The 25,173-nt window shown below is 42.7% G+C and overlaps 3 protein-coding genes across 5 annotated transcripts; 2 read left to right on the top strand and 1 right to left on the bottom strand.

Annotated features, from left to right (window-relative positions):
- Nucleotides 1–1,540: 1,540 nt before the first annotated feature.
- LOC103704119 (coleoptile phototropism protein 1-like) lies at nt 1,541–5,895 on the top strand. The gene is made up of 2 exons (XM_008787282.5): nt 1,541–2,526; nt 5,210–5,895. Exons 1-2 carry the CDS (start codon nt 1,771–1,773, stop codon nt 5,738–5,740), a joined length of 1,287 nt encoding a protein of 428 aa, XP_008785504.3. The 5' UTR covers nt 1,541–1,770; the 3' UTR covers nt 5,741–5,895.
- Nucleotides 5,896–6,200: 305 nt separating this feature from the next.
- LOC103704126 (trichohyalin) lies at nt 6,201–10,336 on the bottom strand. The gene is made up of 7 exons (XM_008787295.6): nt 10,062–10,336; nt 9,273–9,388; nt 9,082–9,200; nt 8,830–8,992; nt 8,518–8,738; nt 8,059–8,434; nt 6,201–7,973 (listed from the first exon to the last, which is right to left on the bottom strand). Exons 1-7 carry the CDS (start codon nt 10,221–10,223, stop codon nt 6,419–6,421), a joined length of 2,712 nt encoding a protein of 903 aa, XP_008785517.5. The 5' UTR covers nt 10,224–10,336; the 3' UTR covers nt 6,201–6,418.
- A 2,831-nt stretch (nt 10,337–13,167) lies between these two features.
- Nucleotides 13,168–22,056, top strand: LOC103704131 (RNA-binding (RRM/RBD/RNP motifs) family protein). 3 transcript variants are annotated; one of them, XM_039130495.3, is made up of 9 exons: nt 13,168–13,392; nt 14,288–14,386; nt 14,532–14,956; nt 15,852–15,918; nt 16,038–16,091; nt 17,488–17,556; nt 17,698–17,763; nt 17,882–17,950; nt 21,757–22,056. In XM_039130495.3, exons 1-9 carry the CDS (start codon nt 13,282–13,284, stop codon nt 21,814–21,816), a joined length of 1,020 nt encoding a protein of 339 aa, XP_038986423.1. In that variant the 5' UTR covers nt 13,168–13,281; the 3' UTR covers nt 21,817–22,056. The 3 variants fall into 3 exon arrangements, with proteins under 3 accessions (XP_038986423.1, XP_088564235.1, XP_026659380.2); XM_026803579.4 differs by having other exon boundaries at nt 13,201–13,392; nt 21,733–22,056; XM_088708109.2 differs by lacking the exon at nt 14,288–14,386 and having other exon boundaries at nt 13,200–13,392; nt 21,733–22,056.
- Nucleotides 22,057–25,173: the final 3,117 nt, after the last annotated feature.

Genomic DNA, 25,173 nt, shown 5'->3' with positions numbered 1-25,173 from the left:
GCTGCCGGTTCTCGGCGATCAACGCTACCCCCGTCTCCTGCGACATCCCTTCAACGCCAAACTTCCCGGTGAGGATCGCCGACAACAGATCCAGCGACGAGGGCTTCATCGATCCCGACTCCATGGCCCCGCCGACGTTCCTCCCACCACGATCGCTCGCCGGATCGCTCGATCGGAATTAAAGCCAAGCCCTTGAGGGATTGTGAACTGTCACTGCCAAGACATGATCAAAAGCATCGTCAATATGGTGGAAATCTTGAAGCCCAACTGGGAACACCCCAGATTCGAATGGAACCAAAAGCATCGTTATTTTTTTTTCTGTAAAAAAAATTTATGACGACGCTTTAAAGCGTCGCTAATTGAACTGGTTGAGGAATTTTAGCGACGCTTAAAAGCGTCGCTAAAAATAACTTTAGCGACGCTTTTCAAATGCGTCAGCAATTTTTTTTCCACTCCGACATAGCCGACGCTTTGGTGACGCTTTGAAAAGCGTCGGGAAGAAAATTAACGACGCTTATAAGCGTCGGTAAAAGCCTCAAAAAGCGTCGCCAAAGCTCCTTTTTTTTGTAGTGAACTTTCTTCGTATACAGTAGCAGCAAATTCGAGCATTGATTTATTTAATAATTAGAGCAAAGATTTAATGGCTATCAAATCAATGATAATTATACATATCATTATTAATATAATTTACTTAATCAATGTGTTTATATTATTTAAATAATATTTATCATGTATTACTATAATTAATTTTAAGCTATTCGAGCTCAAATAGAGCCGAGTCAAACTCAACCTTGCCCCATTTATTATTTTAGCCAAGCTTGAACTGAATTTCAAGCCCAATGTGAGCTGGCTTATGAGTAACTCATTCAATAAAAATAAGATTATCTACCTTAAAAGAGGAGGGTGAGATGACCACAACTAGAAGGTCGGAATTTAGCTACATAAATACTAAAATGCATATCTGTATTATAATTGCCTAGGTGTTATGGCTTTCGAAAATGTACCATCCAAAAAATGGAGTTGCTAGGCAAAGCAGGGGAACGTGACCATTAAGACAAGCCCTAGTTCGCTCCAAACAATACCAACGTGTGAGTTCACGGTACGAATACATATTTTCATGGTACCTAGCTAGGGTTGGAGGTGGTGCAGTTGCCCCCCGTAGCCCGATGAAGCTCGCCCTCCCACACATTGCCGTAAGGTTTGCTATCTCATGTATCGCCTCCAGTCCGGGCAATCATGACATTTATATAATTGCACGGCTTGCCGTGATTGGGAGACCGGATCTCCTTGCTCCAAGCTCAAGGGACCGGCGGGTTGCGTCCTCCGCGTGAAAGAAAGAGACGAGGATACACGTCACGTCCTTTCCCCGCACGGCTCTCAAAGCGATACGCACGAAGGAAGGTGAACCATCCTTTCGCGCAAAAGATACACCCCGCGGTATTATCTCAAGGAAATTAGCGGCTTTAAAGCTGCTCTTTTGCCGATTCTTTTTTTTTTTTTTTGCTTTACAAAAAGTTTTGAAAGGATATGCTTGCCGTTTGCACAAAATGACAGGCGAAGCATCCAAGGTCATTCGCACATGTGGACTCCCATCCTTCCTCCTCCTCCTCCTCCTCAGTCTTTACATGCCCGCTCGTGAATGCTGCTGATACCACAGCAGCAGTTACAAGTCCCCTCTCCTCCTCCTCCTTTCCATCCCATGATCCCATCCTTGGGCTCCAGAGTCCAAACCCAAGAATATCCACACTCCTCGACCCAAACAGGGCAACCATGAGGTCGCCTCCATCCCACAGCCCCAACTCTTCCTCCTACCGCAAGGACAAACTCCCATTGCCGGCCTCCGACCTTCTCCCGGCCGAGCTCTGGATCGACGACGCCGGCGCCCTCGATGCGGACCGCCTGGCCCGGACCCTCGCCGGCATCAAGGCCAAGGGCCTCCGCCCCGACCTCCTAGGCTCCATCGTCTCCCATTACGCCTCCCGGTGGCTCCCCGAGATGGCCACAGGCCGCGCCGCCGAGCCCTCCCCGGCTCCCGAGAGCCCGACCGCCGCCTGGCTCAAGAAGCGCTTCCTCGTCGAGACCCTGGTGGGCGTCCTCCCCCCAGAGAAGGATGCCGTCCCCTGCGACTTCTTGCTGAGGCTCCTGAGGACGGCGAGCATGGTTGGGGCGGCGGCTGGCTGTATCGGAGAGCTGGAGGCGCGTGCTGGGCGGCAGCTGGACCAGGCGTCGCTGCGGGAGGTGATGATACCGGCGTTCAGCCACACGTGCAGGACGCTGCTGGACGTGGGGCTGATGCTGAGGCTGGTGCGGCAATTCGTCGGGGCGGAGGAATGCCCGGCGGCGGTGGCTAGGAGCGGGGCCGCGGCAATGGCCAAGGTGGCCAAGCTGGCTGACGCGTACCTGGCGGAGGCGGCGCTCGACGCCGGGCTGGCGGTGGCGGAGTTCGAGGAGCTTGCCCGGGCGGTGCCGGCACACGCGCGGGCCACCGACGACGGCTTATACCGGGCCGTCGACACGTATATCAAGGTAAGTTAAAATTAGAGTAGATTATTCCTTCTTCACTGCACTCGCTGCTTTGTGTCATTAAGCAAGCCTAGGGGAAGGACAGAGTCTGATGAACAAGTGAGTGCTCCAATTAACTTAACTAAGATGGGCATTTTAATTAGCCGGTGGGCAGCTCCTGCCCACTAATCTCCCCAGTTCCCAAAGCCATGCCTGGAAACCCCACCCCCACGGGACAAAAGGTGGCAATATTGGTATCCTCGTATACCCACGGCCAATTCACCCTTATCCGTAGGTCCGCAAACAAATCAGGCCTTCCTTGGGGCTTGAGGCTGAGGATGGTGTTCATGCTAGGCTAATATAAACTATTGTTGTACAAAAATATATATATATTATACTGTATATTACCATCTCTAGCTTGGCTGGATAGGCTCGTTTGAGCTCATTCTACGATGAAACCAACCTGCCTTCAATATTATTTGAACACAAGCTTCAATAATCAATTTGATTAAGGTGCTAGGCTGGCTGAGTTACTAGAGGGCTCGGTAATCGGCTGTTTCTATCATAAAAATCAGCAAAGATCGCCGTATACCTTTGAAAGAATTGGACGATGGTCGAGGTACCAAACCTTTTCGTGACCCGGCCAGCTCGATGTCTCGATCAAATTGGCTCTCGGCAGCAACAAATAGTAAACTCTTAGAGCCAATAAATTGTTCCACAAGTTTATCAGGTATCTTGCTCTCGATAATCATTGAAAAGACCCAAAATTACTCGCATTAACATGAAAATTGTATTATTGCAAGGTCAGATCTGTTTTATCGCTTAAAATTACAGCAGCGGCGCGGTAGCTTCCTAACCGAGATTATCGTCATTTGTCGGCTAGGCTAACGTACCGAAATGAAAAGATGAGAGGAGATCAAAAAGAAATGTCGACCCCATGGCCCATTCGAAGTCTGGAGCTCTCGCGATACACTCCTCCCTCATGACTTTTTCCTGAACATCTATTTCAGCATTACTATATCTTTTCCCTTTTGCTCAGGAACCGTACTCCTACACCAATTCTAGCGTTTGGCTACCTAGTGAGATCTAGTTTTGTCACGTAATCTATCGCACTGCAGTGCACCTTTTCAATCTCATGGCACCTTGAAATGTCGCCTAGGCATGGCATCCTAGGGATGCGCTGTACATGTATATGAGAAATAGTAGGACTGCTGCACCCGAGCAGCTATGTCCATCGCACTTAGAGATCACATTCACTATCACAATCCACTGCAATTGTATTTTGATGTGCAGTACTAGGGTTATGAGATCAAGACCTCTTTCCTCCTATTTTTCTTTTTCGCTGATCACTAACCTCCTCTCATCTGATTTTGGATCGAATCTGGTTTGGGTTTGCACCAAATCGCCTCATGGATTGCAGAAGGCCAGTGATTAAGCACGACCCCATTTGTTTCCAGCTTATTAGTCCATGCAAAATAGATATCCGTATACGTAGTACGCCAATTGTTGGAGTAGGTTATTCCCGACTCCGTAAACACATTGCACCCGGTTCTAGATGGCTCCTACATGGACAAATACTTGTTGGGCTCAGCTATTCCGTAGTTTGCTTTACTCGAGACTCAGCTCGTAATATCTCTGACCCCGGCTTCTTGTTCACCTTTCCCACTTTGCGTGGACCGGGGCAACTTGTGTCCTATTTATTTGTCGACTATTACGGTCGAAAAAAATAAAAAGCAAGTGCACGAATTTTCAGGCTGTCAATGCGAAGACTGAACTGGACTCGGGACTTGGTGCTTGATTTGATCCTGTGACACTGTACAAACGTAGAAATTGACAGGGTCCCGGAAGCTTGCTTTGCAATTTCACAAATATTAGTGTTGTCTCTATAGCATGCAGTCCACGCATGATGACAAAAATGCCTGATCCATGGGGCCTTTGTTGGGTCTTGTCACGTTAATTTAGATCTACTTTGATCTAGATATGTGGCTTCGAATCAGTTGGCATGCTGTAAAAGACCTGACATGTGGTCTGACTGAATTCTTCCTCACGGCCCAAGTTTGATTTGATATGAACTTTCATCAAGTGAGACGTATCTAGGAGGCCTAAATTTCCAGCCTTCCTGTCATCAACTTTCTCGACTCCCCACAACCATACTTCGCATAACATATTTGGAAACATGGAATTACATGGATAGCTAAGAAAAGATAAAAACTCCAAGCGTTTGGTCTCCCTCAGTTCGCAAGCTACTCGCCACCATTTCCAACAACTATCTCATTCATGAATTATCGAACCAGTTGTCATGAATATAATATTCGCCTGTTAACGCCATGCACAGTATTTTTCATGAGCCAGTCACCATTCCGATGCCCGTGTCTCCAACAGTTGTGACTCACCAACTTTTCCTAGCTAAATATTTAGGGCCCAGCATGTTTGCATATAGTAGGATTTGGACGATTCCAAGATTCGACTGGCCGTGGAATAAATAATGTAGAAGACCAGTAAGTCTATAAGGACTTCATCCTTGTTCTTACGGAGTAGGAGCAAAACGGAAGTCCATCTCAGATAATCCAATATGGTAGTATTGTGGTTGTGTGTTAGACGAAAAGAATCGATCGTACGTATGTGGCTCGGATCAACCCCATGGCTGATGGCTCCAAGAGGCCTTCTTGTTACTGCTAACCATGCATGCTGTCCCTTCCGTTCCCAGGCCCATCCAAACACAATAAAGCAAGAGAGGAAGGCTCTGTGCAGGCTCATCGATGCTCGGAAGCTGTCTTCGGAGGCCTCCCTCCATGCCGCCCAGAACGAGCGCCTCCCCGTCCGATCCGTGATCCAAGTGCTCTTCTCCGAGCACTGCAAGCTCAACGGGCTCGCCGAGTGGAGTGCGTCGTTCGCGGGGCTACGGAGCCCGAACCCTGCCCTCGAACTCCCAGGGCGGGTCCCCTCGAGAAGGGAGGTCTTGGCCCAGCAGCATGAGATGCGTAAACTGCGGGAGGATGTGGCCAGGCTCCAGGTCCAGTGCCATGCCTTGCAAGCGCAAGTAGACAGGCTTTTTTTGGAGAAGAGGAAGAAGGGGTTCTTCAGGTGGGGTTCCTTCCTGTTCAGAAGTGCCGACGTGGTGGACAAAGCTGAGGACCATGATGTCGGGGCGGGGCGCCGGACGCCGATGGACGCCAAGAAGGGAAGGCTGCCTCAAGGAAAGGGGACGCCTCCCAAGTGGCGCAACTCCATGTCCTGAAGAAGAAATGCAACCGAACGCTTTTGTGATTAATGTTTTGAATTAAATAGCCTCCTTCGTTGTAAACTCCATAATCTAATATCCTGCATTGTGTTCTGATGATATGACTGCAACCCAGAGTAAGTGGAAATATAATGCTACCCTTGATTAATCAGTGCGGGTGTGTATTTAATCTCATGTTGGTTGCATGCTAGAAAAATTTCGGATACTCGTACAAAGCCAAGGAACTTAAATAGCAAGTTTTTTTTCTTCTTTTGGATGAGATCCCGAATAGTTTTGGCCGCGCAAGCAAATTGTATGGCGTATTTCTCCAAAAGAATTAATATGGTGCGATGTTTAATCCTGTATGGTGCCCCCTAGAATAACAGAGGTGAAGAATGCATGCTTTTGCTTGCAAAAAGCTCAATGAGAGCCCGAAAAACATGCCTGGTCCTCCAAATTCATTCCATACAAACTCCTATACAAAGCAAGCCAAGTGAGATTCATTTATTTTACACATATCCCAAACCAATCCACCCTCAGGTACAAAGAGATTGACAGAAATATAATTGTAAAATATAACAAATAACAAGCACACAAACAATACAAAGAGATTAATTGGTGATAGAAACAATTACACCTCACAAGTACTGGAAAAAAAAATGATAAATTAAAATCTTCAAATATATATCACAACCATCACTTGTTCGCTGCTTTCTTAATTGCTTTGGTGCACATCTTGATGAACTTGCTGTTGCTTGTAGCCACAGAATCCTCATTGTGATCATCATCGTCATCGATCACTTTTGGCTTCTTTCCTATGCATTCCGCACCCCTTCTCATTCCCAAGATCATTGAAGGTGATGATGGGAAAGACCTAAAGCCCCTACCACTCTCAGACCTTGGAAGTGCTCCTTTCTTCTCCTCTCTCTCCTTTGCTCCAAAGCTCTTCCTGCTACCAGCACAACTGCTCCCAACTCCCATAACATCATACATTGAAGGTGATGATGGGAAAGACCTAAAGCCCCTGCCACTCTCAGACCTTGGAAGTGCTCCTTTCTTCTCCTCTCTCTCCTTTGCTCCAAAGCTCTTCCTACTACCAGCACAACTGCTCCCAACTCCTATAACATCATTACTCCTATCATACACATTGCTGTCATTCATCATAATAGCCTCACTAGTCCTGCTTTCCCTGCAATTTCTGTCTTTAGTTTGCTGTTTGTCAGAATTCAGATCAGAATCACCATTTTCATCTAATGGTTTAAGCCTTAAAAATTTGATCTCCTTCTGTGGATTTACAGAGTTCAGTTCGTTGACTAATTCATTTGTGCTGCTCTCTGGTCTGTCAGGTTCCCCCGCAGGTGAGGAGTCTAGGGAAGGGCCTTCCTGCATGTTTCCCAACAGCATCTGAAGCCACTTCTCTACGTTCCCTTTCCCAACTTGGTTCCGGTAGTCCTCATCATCATCTTCTTCACAAAGACTTTGAGGAATCAGACTCGTAGGTTTAGGAACATCAGACTTACTGCTCAAATTATCCTCTCTGATTGCTAATTGCTTGAACTTACCATTTTGTGCCACTTCATTCTTGGAAACTCCCAGCTTTCTATACTCTTGTTGGCCTTCTTCATGCAGGCTGCTTTTAGGTAAGAGATTTCGCTTCTTTGGTTCCGTATTGCTGCAATGTCGCTCTCCGATTTCTAAGTGCTTGAGCTTCTCTTCAATCATAGCTATAGGTTTTTTACCTTCTCCTTCAGCCTGGATAAGACAAGAAGATTTCTTCTTCCCTTCTGATTCGATGTTCTTGCTGCAATTGCCCTCTCTTAAAGCAAATTCCTTTGGATGATCATTACTTACCAAAATCCTATATGTTTCATCCTTCTCTGTACTGTCGGTCGTTGTAGTTTCCCCTGACTCTTCCCCTTCACCGAGAGATAGGGCGGCTTCAGAAGCCTTCTGCTCCTCCTCTAGAAACACTCTGAGCTCCTTCTTTCGATGGTTGTCGATCCTCCCTGCCGCCAGCAACTGAATGGCTTTATCATGCCTTTGCTCGAATAGTGTATCATCAAGGCGTGATCTCTTCCGTGCTTGCTCCCAAGAAGGCCTAATCTGCTTTTCAATCTCATCTCTTTGTTTGAATTTCCGGCGAAGTTCATTCTCAGAAGCATCACAGATTGCTCTCTGTGTCTCCAGTCTTGCCATAAGAGCACTGGTAGCAGCCTGGTTCAGCCTAAGCTGCTCCTTGTAAACAACACTCCTACATGGTGACAAGCAACACAGCTATTTCTCAACTCTCACGAAAACTCACAAAAATCATGGGTTTGGGTTTAAGAAGGACTTACTGATGCATGGCATCTCGGATCATTTTTTCCAATAAGACCTTGTAAGAGGACTGAGCCTCTGCCAAACGCCGACATTTCTCAACTCTCCGCCTCCGTTTGATTAGCACTGTCTCCAATTCCTGCAGGGCGAGCCTCTCTGTTTCATTTTTTTGCTTCAAACCAATCAGTTCATCATCCAACTGATCGATCTCCACTAGCTTCTTTTTAGTCTCTTCTTTCTGTCTCAGTGAATCTCTGGCCATTGCTATGGTTAGATAAGGATTATCATCATTATCACTAGCATCAGGTTTATTGTTCTCTTTAGAGATGTTTGGTCTAAATTTCTGAGCTGCCATGTTGAGAGCATCATCTTCTTCAGCAGATAATTTCCTTGCAGCTGTTAAGATCCAAAACGGGCTCCGTTAGAATGTTATAGAAGAACAATAGGAAGAGAAGCAGAAAGAACTCGATTGTACTAACCAATTAATGGGGAATGGGACCACAGAGATCTATTTATATCAAGGGTTTTCAGCACCGATGCATCAGAACTTTTTTGTGATGAAACAATGGCAGCTGGAGCAAACCCTACTTGCCGTTTCATCTCAATGAAATGCTGTGGAAAGCTATGAGATTCAACAGCCTGCAATGAGTTCAACTCCTCGCTCCCCCCATCCAAGAACAAGAAGGAAAATGCTCTGTTCCTGTAAATAAATTCGTTTCCAGATTTTTTTTTAAAAAAAGTTTTCATCAGCCTAATGAAGTAAATAAGTATATTAACTGAATCCTACCAACCTGAAATCTGAATTCCTGGAAGCGAATATGGATAGAAACTGGTTAACAGAGACACCCAATTGAAGATCCCACCATGGAATGAGAAACTCCAGTTTATTGTGCTTCTTTCTACACACTTGCCATTGCAGTAGCCTTAGGTTGCCAGGGATAGTTTTCCCCCCTCCTAGAATTTGAAAAGATTTTAACTCAAGACACAAATTCAAATTGCACAAGGAATACTAGAGAGGGGACAATGAGTGAGAAGAGATTTACTTGAACAAGGAAACCAATGATCAATATCCCAAGCAAGGGGAGAAGCTGGATCAGCATTCAGATAGAGAACATTGCCGTAAGGGTCCACTCGAAACAGTGCAGGATCAAATCCAGCATTCCTGGAAGCACCCAGAGAAAGTTACAAGTCTGTAGCTTTTGTATACGCATTCTTCTACCTTTAAAGAACTCACCCAAGATGGTCCAGTTGCTTCCACAGGAGATTGACATAACCTCTGGGATTAACAGAAGGTTTTGCTTCTGGATCGATGACCGGGAACATCCGATTCAAGTCTTTTGCTCTCAAAGCCTGCATGAAGATATTTTAAAACAGCATACTCGAAGGAACATATAATCATATAGATTAGCTCCATGTTATAAGGACAAAAATATTAGCAGTTCGAGCAAAACTGAATTTGGAGGGCAGATCTTGAACTAGGGACCCAAGAAACGGAACCGGACAAGCAATCGTGCTTCCATGCCTCTCTCTCTCTCTCTCTCTCAAAGAATCAACCGTCTCATTTGCACTAAAGCAAGATCGATGAACAGAAGCTAGGGAAAACTTGCAGATCTCATTGATCGGTGCTAACCACCCAAAATCCCCAGTTTAAATATTTTATAAACCCATGATCTGAAGGATCTGATCCAGCTGAATCTGCTGCAAAATCAGAAAAAACTGAACTTTGTTCCATAGTAAACACAATCCTCCATAATCTCTCCTGATTACCTCCAATATGAATCTATTCGACCAAAAAATATCAAAAATTCAAATAATAATAAATACAAGAATGCAGGAAGGGTGAAGTGCGCCCAAAAAAAAAACAAGAAGGGGGAGGAGGAGAAGAAGTATCATGGAACCCTAGAAACAACTGAAGAAACCAAGATTTTCCATTAAATAATAGTAATTCTTTTTTTCTTAAAAAAAACCGACGCCCAGACGATAAACAAGACAGAGAAAGGGAAAGACGAAGATGGGGTCTCACCTCCTGAGGCTGCAAGACGGAGGGAAGGAAGGCAAAAGGGGGTCCTTGGATGTAGAGTTTGAGCACACTGGGACTTCTACAGAGCTTGGCGTAGGCTTTTGGGTACCCGAGGCATTCGTCCACAGCCATCTCTTCTTCCGTGAAGGCTAGCTTGGCGGCCATCTCTTATCCGATCTCCACCAACCGACCGAAGAGAAAAGAGATACAGGGCAATCAAGAAAGTTGAGTGTGGCAGGAAAACCAGGTGGAAAGGAGACCGGGGGAGGAGGAGCGTCTTGCTCCTTTTGGGTGGGGTAACGGTCGACTTCGAGGAAGAGAGCCGTTGGATTTTCAAATTGCGATGCCAAGCGGCATACCAAAACCGGACCACAAGAAGTACACTATAGGCGCCAAGATTCGGGAAATCATCAGAAGCATTGATGCCAGAGCATCGCTGTTTGAAATTTTGAGCGAGAAGTAGGACTAACGTCCCGTTTGGGAAAGCTATTGATAGTAAAACTTTTCAAAATATAGCTTTCTGAACTAAAGTTTTTATAATAAGCTATTTACTTTTTGCTAACTATATTTTTAAAGTGTTGTGCGACTTTAACATGTACTTGGTAAACAAACTAACAAAATACTTTTGATACGATAAAATGACAATAAAAAATATTACATAATATTATACAACATAACATAATAAAATATAATATATATTGATACATAAATATATGATATAGTATAATATTACTGTAATATAATATAATATTATTATAATATAGTAATATAATATTGTATACTATAGCATGATAATTTAATATAATATTAAATTTAGCAAAACATATCAATGTATTATGATATAATATAATATAATATTATATTTATAGTATAATATAATAATAAATATATAAAATATTATAATTATTAACGTAAATTAATTTTTCATAATATAAAAAAATTTCTAGCTATGTGATAAAATTAGTTAAACAATTATTAAAGGGACATTTTGAGTAATTGTTATATTTTATCATGAGTATTTTGGTCAAAAAAATAGCTTTTCGATCGGATTTAAAAGTGCTTTTTCGGAAAGCTCCACAATGGAGCTCTCACAAAAAGTTGTTTTTAGATTTCTGAAAAAGCTAAAACAGCATTTTCAAAATTTTTACCAAACACCCCAAGTTTATCTAAAGTGCTTTTAAAGGGCGAGAAAGTATTTTTTGGCCCTCCAAAAGCTCCCCAAATAGGGCCTAAAAATGGATCAAATACAGATCTAAATATTGGTATATTTATATTTTTCAATACATATAGATACGGATACAGATATTAAATGGATATAAAAATTAATATCTATATTTCTTCTAAACGAATACGGATACTAATCAGTAAGCATATCCATATTTGTTATAAATAGATATGAATACGAATCGAATATTAATTATATTTATATTTTTTATCCGAATATGATATTTTTTGGATATTAATTAAATTTAAGAAAAATTCAATGGTGAAAACTAGTAATAAAGACATGACCATAAAAAAATATTGAATGAAAAAAATATAATTTAACAAGTATTTATTAATAATAAAAACTAATAATTTTATAAAGTATAAGTTGCTCATCATCAAAATAGACAGGATATATGGTGCCTCCAAGGCGTCTCATGGCTATTGTTGGTTTTCAATCGTCGGATAGAAATTAAAAAATGGACGAAATTTTTAAAACTCTAATTGCTTATAGATGATAAAAGAAAAAAGAGAGACAAAATATTATGTACTAGGGCGAAGAATGAAGAGGAAAAGGAGAGAGTAAGGTGGGGAAGGATCCTCGTATTGAGCAGGGCTTGTTTGTTTCTGTTGTGAAGTTATTTCTTTTAATCATGAAGAGGAGGTCGGGTATTCCGGGGATGAGGAGATTGGTGAAATGTTGCATAGAGAATAATGGTAGTCTGGTGTTTCATTTGTTTGCTGTAGACTAAAATATCTTCTCCCTTGGTTCTAACCTAATCTATTTTATAAGGCTCAATTCCTAATGGACCTAACATAATACATCAAATTCAATCCCTATAATTCTTGCCGGCTTAGGCCTAGAAGACAAATAGTATCAAAAAGGACGAACCACTTCAAATAATTTTAACTCAAAGGATTTCCTTCTAAATTACAACCTAACCGATATCCTCTAACACTGGCCTCCGCTCAGAGCAACAATTCTAAAGGAATTAGCAGCCCGGATGCTATCCTCTACAAGGGTCCAGTTTTGATTGCCATTTATTTCCTTCTCTTCCCTCAAGAGCTGACTCGTTTGAAAATCTATAAGACCTGTACACAATATTTGCACATGTTATGTGAAGATGCTGAGGGTAGATACATAGCTAGGGCTATTGATGGGCTGGGCTTGACCAAGTGGCCTGCTGACCTGGCCCGAGTAAAACTGGGCTTGGGTTCGAATCGTTGCCACGAATCCCGAGTCGGCCTAAAATTAGTTTAGTAGGCCCAATTTATTCCAGGGTGGAAGCTCCAAATGAATGAGGACTTGGCTTGAGCTTTTCCCATCTCAGAATATTCCAAACAATCAGGTCAGGCCCGAGTTTGGGATCACCCCTCGAGCTTGATTCAGGCTACGAGGCTACCCGGTATCGGGCCTGAGATGTAAAAACTGGCTGCTTCAGGTCTAGCCACGACCCGGTCCATTAACAAGGCTGATGCCTACTTAACCGGCTAACCCCCCACCCAGAAAAAAAGAAAAAAGAAAAATATAGTTTACAGCTCGTATGTACTGACTAAAAAAGTTATTTTATTTTTGGCACATTGGGAGATAGGTCTTTAAAAAAAAAGAAACATGAAAAAAATATGTTTAAAAAAAGTTATTTTTGTTTTTGTGTTTTTGTTCCTGCACAAATAAGTGAAATTATCCGTAAAAAATAGCATTTCTGTAGAACTGTGATTTTATTTTCAGCCTTCTTCAGAGCAATAAATCTTTGTTTCCGAATATGCTAATATTTCTTAAATAATTTAAATAACAAGAGGTACATGTTGTTGAGTCTAGTTTATTTTCTTTTTATTTTTTTAAAAAATAAAAACAGAAAACATTGCATTACCGAATTATTTGAGATACAGTATTTTCAAGTTCCGCTTGTTTATTAGTGAACTCCTGAAGCATAGCTTCGCCCGTTCCTCTCTCTCTCTCTCTCTCTCTCTCTCTCGGTGCGTGTCTGAAACCCTAGCCGGAGGACGAGCGGAGGAGATGACGATCGACGACGAGAACTCCATCTACGTCGGGGGCCTTCCCTACGACATCACCGAAGACGCCCTCCGGCGCGCTTTCGATCTCTATGGCGCCGTCGTCGCCGTCAAGGTCAGGCCGCTTGTCGCCCCTTCCTGCCCACACCTCTGATTCTCCCTCTCTTGACCCCCTTCCCTGTTTCTTTCTGTTTAAAGAAAGCAGCTTGGTATCCCGGGGTTCACGAATGGACCAGCTAGGGTTTAGGAACGAGGGCCCATGCGCTCGGTGGAGCCATCGGAGTTCTTAATCTAGGGTTACTCCTTCTACAGTTCTACTTAGTTAAAATTTAGTAGATATTTTTGTTGGTTATAATCGAATCGCATTTCCCTCAGTTATTAAAATTTCCTGTCCCATTTACCTCCAAGAACCCTGCATCTAGGTTTAGCTGTCATCGAGAAAGAATTTGGGGGAACAAGGGTCTAGGTAAGAATGCTAGAGATTGGGTAGCGGTTGTGAGATCTGGATTGTTTCTGAGTTGAATTGAGAAAATCCTAGTGGTTCTGTGGTTTTATTGGAGAAGCACTAAACAAAATTTAACATTGTTTGAGAGGGATCTGTTGTTTTAGTTTAATGAAGTTGCAAAAGTTGTTGTTTGATGCAGTCCTATAGCAATGCTCCAAGAACTGTATATATGATTAGAAACGTTCATGCTAAAGAAAGAAGAAGATTAGGCATGAGGAAAACGTAATTAAGTTTCTTCTCCTCGAGCACCAGTTGTGTTGGATGCTATTGTTGTATGCCATAACTTGTTGACATAGACAATGACTAAAGCAGTATGTTTTACCATTACAATGAAGTGGCATAATGGTTTTGACTGCGAGTTCCTTCTTACTATACTTACTATTTGCGTGCAAAGTTCATGCATTTAAAGAATTTTGTTATAAAATCCTTTCATATTGACATTCAGCAGGGGAGCCTTAACAGTTAATCACCATCTCATTCCTTGACATCGACTTACTGCCTGCAGATAATCAATGATCGAGAAGTTGGAGGAAAATGTTATGGCTTTGTTACCTTCTCTAATCCTAGGTCTGCTGTTGATGCTATAATGGACATGAATGGCAGGGTCTCTCTCTCTCTCTCTCTCTGAAAACATGTTTCAAATATTTTCTGGTGGCTGTCTGTATGTGGTTCGCGCTTTTGAGCCAAAAGCAGATCTTTGCTTTCATTTTATTGTTTTAGGCACATGACACTGCGAACTTTTTAATCAGACCATCGGCGGAAGAGTTGTACGAGTAAATGAAGTTCGAACAAGAGGTGCAAGGCCAAATTTCCATCGTGAAAATTTCCGTCGGGATGCTGTGAAAGACGGTGACTGGGATAGGGGCCGTGATAGAGAAAGGGATTACATCCGTGACAGAGACCACTACCGAGATAGAAATAATGACCGATCTCAGGATCGAGACAGGGAAAGAGAGAGAGATTATGAGCGTGGACATGACTTTGATCGAGCGAGAGACTATACTACAGATCGAAGTCGAGATAGAGAGGACCGTGATCAAGAGCGTATGCGGGACCATGATTATGATTGGGATAGGGAACACGACACGGACATTGAAAATGATAGGGAAATTGATAGAGCTAGAGATCATGATGGAAGTAGAGACAAGGAGCAACTACTGAGAAATAGGCTTGGGTAAGCTCTAATTTTCGGCCTTAATATCTACTCATGTTTCTGTTCTCATACATACTCAAGGATATTCTAAAATTTCTGCTCATGTTCTCATGTACATGACCTGAAATATAAATATTTCTATTCTGTTAGCAAATTAGTCATGTATTTTTAACATTCTAAAGCAATCTCATGGGAATGATCAGTGTGCTCAGCAAATCAAAGATGTATATTTTTGGCTGTAACAGTGGCTATAAAAGGCTCGCCACAGCTTTTGCAACTTTGTATTTCAGTACTTCCTTTGTTGATGAAATTCTCTGAACAGTCCAATGATTCTGGCAGTTTTTTTAACAGCCCATCTGACTTTGCTGATGTGTTTTTTAGCTTGTTCAGAGAAACTGAACTAGTTGGGTGGAGACAATAAAGAAAAATACCTATGCATTTGCAGTCATGCATGCCTATGAGGATAAAAGTAGGTCATTCACTCAGCAAGCATAAAGAGTAGTAGGTTGGGAATCATAGAATTGATTTTGCTGTAATCTTGACAAAGGCTGCTACCTTACTTTAAACTCTGGGTTAAATTTAGTTTGTTAATATCCTTTTGAAGTTTTAAATTTTAAAATCAGGAAAACCTTATGGTTGGATGCTTAAATAGGTAACTTGTATCGGAGTTGACGTAACAAACTTGATATCGATTGTTAAGGTGCAAAGAGAAACTTGAATAAAATAACAATCAACCAGGAAATTGCATGCTTGAGTGTTTATATGAGTTTGGTTGTAGCTTTATCTGCCTCTGTGCCAACCAGAACATTCAATTCGAATGCCAAGTGGCCTCTACATTTGCACTATCTGAGAAGTATTTTATGACATATAATGCTTGCGCAGAGTGTTTATCAAACTATTCTGCTTGGTTCTGCAGTGCGCGTTTTAATGACCGTCGAAGCAGAGAATTGTCATCAGATTCCAGTGATGATTTTCATGACCAGGTAATGAACCTGTATTGTTTCATATTCTTTCATTTATTACTGTAAACAGTATTATGGTTCATTTTCTCCTAATAATTGCAGCTATCTGTTCTTTCTGATGTTTCAATTAAATTTGTAAGGTGAAAGAACAATTGGAAATATCAATTCAGCGACGTGAGGAGCTCCAAAAGGAGGTACTCTAATAACTAGATCTTTCTGTTAAATAATGTCGTTGTTTGACACAATTCTGTAGGTTAAGGTTCAATTGCTATACTAGAGTGTAACAAGTTAGATGTAATAATATAATACATTATTTGCACATCTTCTTTTATTGCTTTGCAAGTTATCAATAACACCTTTAAAAAAATCACTGCTTCTTTGACAGCCCAAAATGATAAAGCTCTGGTTTTATGTGTACAAATGTTTTTTCACTCTGCAGTCATCCTTGCCATCTTCTTTTTGTTGTTTCATTGAGTATATTTTCTTCTCTTCACATTTTTTGGGAGAACCCTCCGCACCTTTTTCACCTGCCAAGTTTGTAGAAGTCATGTAGACAGAACAAAGATATTCGAACCATATCCAACAAGAAAATTCTTTCTTTCTACTTTTTCTTGGAGGAGTTTATGGGTTTCAGTTTTAATATTGGACAAGGGTGTTTTCTTGAGTAGGCATGCTTAGGGTCAGGATTTCTTGATTAATAGCATAATTTGATTCTGTTTTCCCCTCTCAAGTGATTGTGGGATGTTTTCCTTTCCCCTACCCTCATGCATTTTTCACTTTTATATGTATTTGTCCATCTTATGTCCATTCAGTTTTGACTGCTCTCTTTACAACCATTCTGCATCATATGATACTTGTCATATAAATTTATTAATCATCATCAAAGTCTACAAGAAGCAAGGCTTAAAATGTAAATACCATTATTTCTTTTTATTTTTCCTTATTCATAAAGTATACTTCATTTGGTAGAAATTAATTATATTATTAATAACATATTTATTAGGACACCTCTCTAGAAAAAATTTGAATCGTCTCATACTTCATGCGCCTGTTTTATGCATCCAGATAAATTCCTTTTTGAAACCCCTTTGAATGGAGTGTATTTGCTTGACTTCACCATTGTATTTTTTATTCTGGTTGTTATGAATACTAAAGGCCCAATGACCCTTTGTTGATAAGTAGTATTGCGGCTAGTTCACTGCTTGTTTCATGGTAACTCTTTGTTAAGTCAAAATGAACTGATTTGCCTATTTTGTCTTCTTTCTTATTCAAAATATTCAACATTATAAATAGGAGAAGTGACTACCGGTCTAAAGACATGACATGCCTTTTGTCATTATGCATCTTTCTGATCATACCAGATATGCTTTGAGGTTGTTCCTGATATGATCCTAGATTTTTTTTTGCTGTATTGCAAATATTTTCATAAATTAAATTGAACTTTGTTACACCATTCCTTTTCCATAAAATGATGCTCTGTGAAATGGTGAACAAAAAATCTCTTCACTGGATGGCAAGCCTTGGCAATTTTATTTGATGTTGGCATGTCCTTTGCTTTCAAAAAAACTGAAGATCATTGCATTTTATCAGCTTCATTTGATTGAAGAGAAGGTTGAAGTGAAGCAACAGCTTATTTCTGATCTAGAGAAGAAATCCCAGGTAATCTCCATTCTGATTCATAACATTGGTATTGGCCTAGTTTCATATTCACTATTGGTTTGATTCACAGCTAAATCAAGGAATTTTAAACTTGCCAACTTAACATGTGTTCTCTCTTATTAATTTAATTTTCTTGTGCAGAAATTGGAGGATGCATTGGCAGCTTCAAGGAAACTTTCTTTTCAACGGCAATCAATGCTAACCAAGGTACAAAATTTTTCCCAGGCTATCCACAATCAATATTTGGCTGGCTGGTTGTTGTCTAGTTCATTCCTTCAGACAGAAAAATGAAGAGAGAATTTGCAATTTTTCACCTTATCTGCAGCTGCACAGATGCTTTCTTCAGGCACAAGACTATGCCCAAAAGCTGAAAAGCTCTGAACAGGAACTCCAGGTTAGCCTCTGCTGACCACCTTTCCTTTCCCTGCTAAATTATTTCTATAACTTGGGCGAGTCGGTATTCTTCACCCATTACCTTTGACAAACTGGGCTTTTTCTGGTCTCAAAATTTGCTGATGCATTAGTTTACTGCACTTTTTCTTAGTATGAGGGATGTTATTTAAGGTTGTCTGTAAAACACGCACAAGCTGACCTATCCATGTTAACAAAATGGATGAGGTCAGAAGGCAATATATTGTTCCAAAACCTTGTACCAGTATGATTTACAGCAAAGGTGGCAAGGCAATCAGCAGCCACGTTGACCAAAGTATTGTAGCTGAGAAGCCCATGCCCAGATATCGAGTAGGTAGGGGTGCAGGATATGACCAGGGATGGGTTCACGCTTGATCCAACTGACAATCATAAGGGAATCTCCTTCCAAGACCACCCGGGCCATGCGACAACGTGCTTCATACCTTGCCAAAGCCACTTGGAGCTCATCAAGAGGGATTGTCGTAGGTGAAACCTGGCATGCTCCCACTCCAAGGATTACATGGTGGTCATGAACAAGTAGAGAAGCAAATGAGTTGAGTAGCTTGCAAGCTGCCCGAGCTTGACTCGGGTCCAAGCTTGACTCAACTCAACTATTAGCGAGCTTAAGTCGAGCTCGAGTAGCAAAATACTTGACTCAGGCTCGTGAGCCTAATCGAGCATATATATTTTTAATAATAATATATTTTATTTATAATATATGTTATTAATTTAATATTATAAAATATAATATTATGTTAATTTTGTTTTAACTTTATTTTTTAAATATGACCATGGCTTGAATTCGAACACAAACTAAAGCTCGAGTATGGCTCGGTTGATATTCGAGTTGATCTCGAATATTGCTTTTTCTTTGGTCGAGTCGAGTTTGAGCTTGGATATTAAAGCTCGATCGATCTCGAGTTGAGTCTCGAGCTCGAGTACTATTAATTGAGTCGAGCTTGCACCCCTATGAACAAGGTAGCTTGCCATTGAAACCTACGTGGTGACATGAGCCGATGCATCAAATTTTATCTTCATTGTCTTAGTGGGGGGTTACCCAAGTACAGAAGATTGATTGATGATTGGCCAAAGTCGGGATGCCCTAATGCACTTGGAGTAGGTTACAAGATGGTTGATGGGCTTATGAGTTAAAAAAAACTCATTGACCCCAAGAATGACTTGATGAGCAACTAATTGTGATGAGCATGGTCCTTTGTTGAAGAGAGTTTCATTGCGTGCATGCCAATTGCCCATCCTGCATGGGTAACTATTGCTTGACGATGTTGCATAATAATTTGGTGATGCGGAGCACTAAGGGATAGTAGTATGTCCTATAAAATAGCTACAAAACATCCCGCTGCAACCTTGATAGATGCCACCGCATCATCGCGGCAAATGGGCATCTGATGAGTGCATGGTTCACATCCTCATCTATCTGTGACAGTGGACTGGCAAGCAAGAAAGCATTAGGCATGCTGCCAAGATAAATGCACAGTGAAGATGCTATTGTGCCGCTTCCCACCAAAAGGCAAGAACACATGAATGGACCCACAACTTCCATATCCAGCTATAGGAAACCTGTTGCCCTTGTATAGGTTGGTTGGCAATTTGTTGGTGTCGAATATTGCAGGATGAAACATGCAAACTACCTTTAGGTGCCCAAGTGATATGATCTGGTGCTGACCCTTATCAGGATGCCGACAACAAATATTATACCGAGTAACTTGTCTGGCATATATTGGGCAAGTGCTTGAAAATCCCACTCTCTCTCTCTCTCTCTCTCTCTCTCTCTCTCTCTCTCTTCAGTGTCTATAGCTGGCACAATAGATGATCCAATTGCAAAAAATTGATATGGGAATCAAGATTGCCCAAATTTAAAATGTTTTTATTATTTTTATAGTTTGGGTTGGACTTAACTAGCATTAAAGCGGAAAATTTTCGTCCTCTTCCAACTAGAAGATGAATGACTCGATTAAAAAGAGCAGACCTCAATAGAATAGTAAAGAACTTGCAATTTCACTGCTTTTAGCTAAAAGAAGAATCCGACTCAAGTAAGGAAGATCTCACTAGTATAAATATTGGGCATATGCTATGGTTTTGGATAACAGGAATAGAGGGAACGTAAGTAAAAACCATAGACCATGCTTTCCACTCACTAGAACCCCAACAGAGGGAGTGAAAGTAAAGAGCATAGACTCTACTTTCCACCTATGATATGTACCACAATTTGTAGATCATGAAAAATTAATGAAAGGACTTAGAGCCTGCTATCTAAAATTTCAATTGTTTATTATTTTATTTAATAGATTCAAGTTGAGTGGGTTGTAGGAAATCCTTCCTTCTCAATCGGATCACCAAGAATCTCATGGCTGATGCTCTGCGTTCAACAAAGTGAGGTATGAGATCCGATTCCCTTGTTGTGAAGCATGCTAGCTCGATGGAAATATGTAGTGTTCTGGTCTCCAACTCTGAACCAGGTATTACATGCCTTTTATTGCCAAATAATCTCATGGTGCTTGAATCGTTGGTTATAATGGCCCAAGAGCCTACAAAAATCCTCCTACGAAAGTCCACCCTTATTTGATTTGATCGTTGGAGCTGAAGGATGTCGGCTTCAAAGTGAGTTATTTACTGATGAATGTTATCCAAAGCATGCCAATTCCAAGAACAGAGTGCCTTTTTTGTGCATCCAATTGCTTAGTGATATGACAGTCATGATGCCAGGCCTCGTGCACCATATGGAAGGAAGTCTCTTATTCCAGCCAAAATTATTCAAACTGGAAGGGACAGTGAGGTGCTTTGCAAGTGGACAAGGAAGATGGCAAATGCTAAAAATGAGGAAAAAGTTGCACCCAACTACTTGTTGCAAAGGCTTGGTCAAGGTGCTCCCACATGCGAGCCCATCCACCTCGGTTATCAGACCAAGTGTACCAGGGTCTAGCAAATACTAGGTCGATGAGGCCGTTGTGGTTGACAAAGCCCTTGAACTCCTGAATCTTTGGTTGGAGTTGGAAGCCTCTGCCCCTTGCTTATCCTCAGGATCAAGGATGCAGTTAAAGTTCCTGAGGATCAGGTGACCAAGCTCAATGGCAAAGGAGATGGTCATCCATGATATACAGCACATTTTGGTGCTACATAATTATTTGATTATTTTTGTGATGTGTATAATGTGTGGAATAGCGAGATAACTTGAAATAGATGGATGTTCCTGTGAAGGGTGGGAGCTTCTGGAATGAGGACATCATATTTCCTATTGATGGTTTATAGAAATGTTTGGATGATTTTAAATTTGTGGATATAAAGAAAATGAGCAATGCTATGAGGCATCCATTTTGTGCGCATGAGAAGTTCTCTATGCCATGTTGCATGAGGGGATTTGTGCAACTTATGGGAAGCAGTCGTCAAACATTGGGGTGATTAGGTTGCCATGTTGCATTAGTGGTCCCAATGAACTTTTTATTGCTCTTAACATGCACCACGATGCATTTTGCAAATTAAATAGAAAATATTTGGCATAATTGCTGATTTTAAGAACCTATTCTACAATAACATCAGAAGGGCTAGCAAAGATGCACCCTGTTATGTGATGATGGGGAACAATTTGATCTTCTCTAGGATATGATGCATGTTTTAGTGCTGTTTGGAACTGTCATATTGTGCATGCAGGAGGAATCTATCCATCTAGACATCAATGCAATCTGCTTATGACATTTCTGGTTTTTTTTTGTTTTTTTCTTGCTATAACTGTAGCTGATGAGTTTTCAGCGTATTCACTTTCCTCGTTTGCAGACTCTTGCGGACACGGCAATGGGTGAAGTTGACGGTGGTACAAGAGATGGCCAGTTGTGAATTACCCAACCAGTTTGGCTTTGTGCAAATCCTCATGAAGGATTCTTTTGTAAGTGAACTTTGAAGTATAAAATGCCTGTCTTGTTCCTAAAATGTAAAAGAAATTTTGGTAGAACAGATGGATCAGTTCATTCCAATTGCCGGGCATGAAGTTCCAGTGCAGTTGGGCCTTTCGTAAATCTCGCTAGAAGGGTTGTTTTGTAACTGAACTCTAAAGTACGAAGTACCTTCTGTCTTCAAGCATCGTGTCATTCGAAGGGCCAGCGATGGCTTATATGTTTTTATCTCTATTCTTCTGATGATTTCTTGGTAACGTCACTAGAGCAACAAGTATGAAATATTCTTCTGCCTACTCTCCGTCATTCTGGGTCATGACAGAAACGCTCCTTCGCGAGATGTAGGCTGCTCTATATTGTATGAAGAGGAGGAGGTTTTGCAGGTTTGAGCTATGGCGAGTAGGTGGCTCGTAGTGCAAGCGAACTGTGGCACGTACAAGAGCCGTGGAGCCAGGGAAGGTCTTCTACCCATCCGTTCTTGATCGTGTGATGAAGCTCATTATCCTCCGAATCATCTGCTGCTGCAAGCTTTCACGGGAAGATGGCAAGGATGGTGTTGCCCCATGGGAGCTGAGAGAGTCGTTGCGAGCGACAGGCGTCGAGGAGTGGCTGCGAAAAGCCGATAGCTTGCAGGGGCTGAACTGAAGCCGACCTATGGTGAGGACACGTATGAGAGATACTATATTTCCGGTCTCTACCTTTTTATGTTTCAGGCAACGATCAACGTATAACCAAAGGTGGGTCCTGGTTTGATCAAGTCGGATTTGGTCCACCTAGATTATTTTTCTTTCTGCGTCTCCTTCTGAACATCAGATCAGGCAATTTATGACGAGGTCCCCCGGCTCCATTTTTTCATTCATTTCAAAGAAACTGAAGAGTTTAGATTAGCCGTCAGATTTACACGGAGCACGAGATGGCTCGGGTTTGACTTCCTTTGGATACCTGATTGTTTTTCCAGGTCACCGATTTCGAAGGTGGCGGGCTGTCAGTTGGCCTAAGCTGCAGCCACTTGCTCGGGGGGCTGACGCCCATCTCTTGGTCGTGGGCAAGATGCGATTCCCTTCCTTTCTTCCATCCTTCTTTACCTCCAGTCCCAAAAGAAGGCTCCGCCACCACCCCACCACTCGCGACAACCATGATTTCCTCCATGGCTCTGATCGACCAAAATAAACTGGCCGTTGAAAAGAAAGGCTATCATGGGAGATGGTGGGGGAGGCTTGGAGTGCTCCGGTTAGAGGAGATGCTATGTATCGAGTGTCTCGTAGACTGGAGTTGACGAGGAGACGGTTGAGGAGGTAGAACCGTGAGGAGGTGGGAGACATTTTCAGGAGGATTGAGGAATCTGAGGAGGCAATTGCTAGGTTACAGGCTTAGGAGGACCAGAGGGGAGGCCTAGCAGATGGGGAGATGGGGGAGCTCAGATCACTACTGACACTGCATGATGGCCTTCTTAGACAGCAGGAGATATTTTGGAGACAGAAATCGAGGGTACAGTGGATTGTGGAGGGGGACAGGAACACTAGATTTTTCCACCAGGCGACAGTTATCAGAAGGCATCAGAACAGAATCAGAGTTATCAGGGATGAGGGGGGGCAGTTGTCAGAGGATCCGGAGAGGATTCAGAGGGTTATAGAGTGTTTTTTCAGGGCTAGGTGGACAGAGCAGCCTACAGGTGGGAGCATAGTGGATATCTACTCGCCTGAGGTTGGGGTGTCAGAGGGGGAGACAGCTGCACTGACCAGACCAGTTTCGGAGGAGGAGATCAGAGAGGCAGTGAGGTCCCTCGCGGGGGACAAGGCCCCAGGGCCGGATGGTTTCCCACCCTTATTTTTTCAGAGATATTGGATGATAGTGGGACGAGATGTGATGGCGGCTATACAGCAGTTTTTCAGTACAACAGTGATGGCGGCAGATTGGCAGAGGACTTTTATCACCCTGATACCGAAGCGGCAGGATGCCACGGAGCCGAGTCATTTTCGGCCGATTAGCCTTTGTACGACCCTGTACAAGGTGACGGCGAAGATTCTCGCCGTCCGTTTGCGGTGTGTCCTTCCTAGGCTTATTAGCCCAGAGCAGGGAGCTTTCTTGGAGGGGCGGAGTATATCTGATAATGTACTTATTGCCCAGGAGTTTATGTTTGATCTCGGCAGGGCCCTGGTGAGGAGGAGCTTGATGGGGATCAAGCTAGATATGGAGAGGGCCTATGATAGGGTGAGATGGGACTTCTTGCAGCAGTCTTTGCAGGGGTTTGGATTTCCTGAGACTTGGATCAGATGGGTGATGGGCTGTGTACGTGCCCCTTCCTTTGCTATCTTGATGAACGGGACGCCATCCCGTTTCTTTGTGTCGACAGGGGGGTTGCGTCAGGGGTGCCCCCTTTCTCCCCTATTATTCATTATGTGCTCAGATGCTTTGTCTAGAGCACTACGACGGGCAGTGGCCTCTCAGGAGCTGGAGGTTTATAGACCGGTGGTGAGGGCTCCTCCGATTTCCCACTTGTTGTTTGCTGATGACTGTTTGCTCTTGGCCAGGTCGTCGGTGCAGTCGGCCCGGATCATCTGCGGGATTATTCGGGACTATTGTGCAGCATCAGGACAGCGGGTCAATCAGTCCAAGTCATCTATTATTTTCAGCCCAAAGACCAAAGTAGCTGTGAGGCGTTCGATAGTGGAGATCCTGGGGGTGGGAGAGCAGGAGGGCATCATGACATATCTAGGGGTCCCACTCTCCGGTCAGCGGTTGCGGCGGAGGGATTGTGCAGCTCTGGAGCTCAGTATCAGACGGAGACTAGAGGGGTGGCAGATGCATACACTTTCGATGATGGGTAGGATCACTTTGGTTCGCTTAGTTCTTACCTCGGTCCCTATCTATCTACTTTCCAATACTATCATTCCAATTACAGTCCTGAGATCCCTTGAGCAGCTGTTCAGGGACTTTATTTGGGGGAGGTGCAGTGGCAGAGGGGGAGTCCACTTGGTGGCTTGGGATGTTGTGTGCCAGCCGGCTAGCTATGGAGGACTGGGGGTGCAGTCTATGGTGGCCACGCGAGAGGCACTAGTTGCTAGACATGCAGTTAGATTTATGCTTGAGCCCGAGGGTATGTGGTCTTCACTGATGAGGGCCAAATATGGTCCCTTGGTTCCTGGGGTGCGAGCTGGCCGTCACCATTCTCCGATTTGGAGGGAGATTTGCACTAGAGCTGGGGTGGTGCTTCCAGAGATTAGATGGATCATAGGCGATGGCCGGTCTATTGATGTGCTGGAGGATAGTTGGGTGACCGAGATACCGATCTGCCGTATGC

The sequence above is a fragment of the Phoenix dactylifera genome, chromosome 12, assembly GCF_051530095.1.
Source record: "Phoenix dactylifera cultivar Ajwa chromosome 12, Ajwa_hap1_PhDact_Kaust_v1.1, whole genome shotgun sequence".
In the NCBI taxonomy this organism is placed as follows: domain Eukaryota; kingdom Viridiplantae; phylum Streptophyta; class Magnoliopsida; order Arecales; family Arecaceae; genus Phoenix; species Phoenix dactylifera.
Note: the sequence above shows the minus strand (reverse complement) of the source record. Positions and strands in the feature narration are given on the sequence as shown.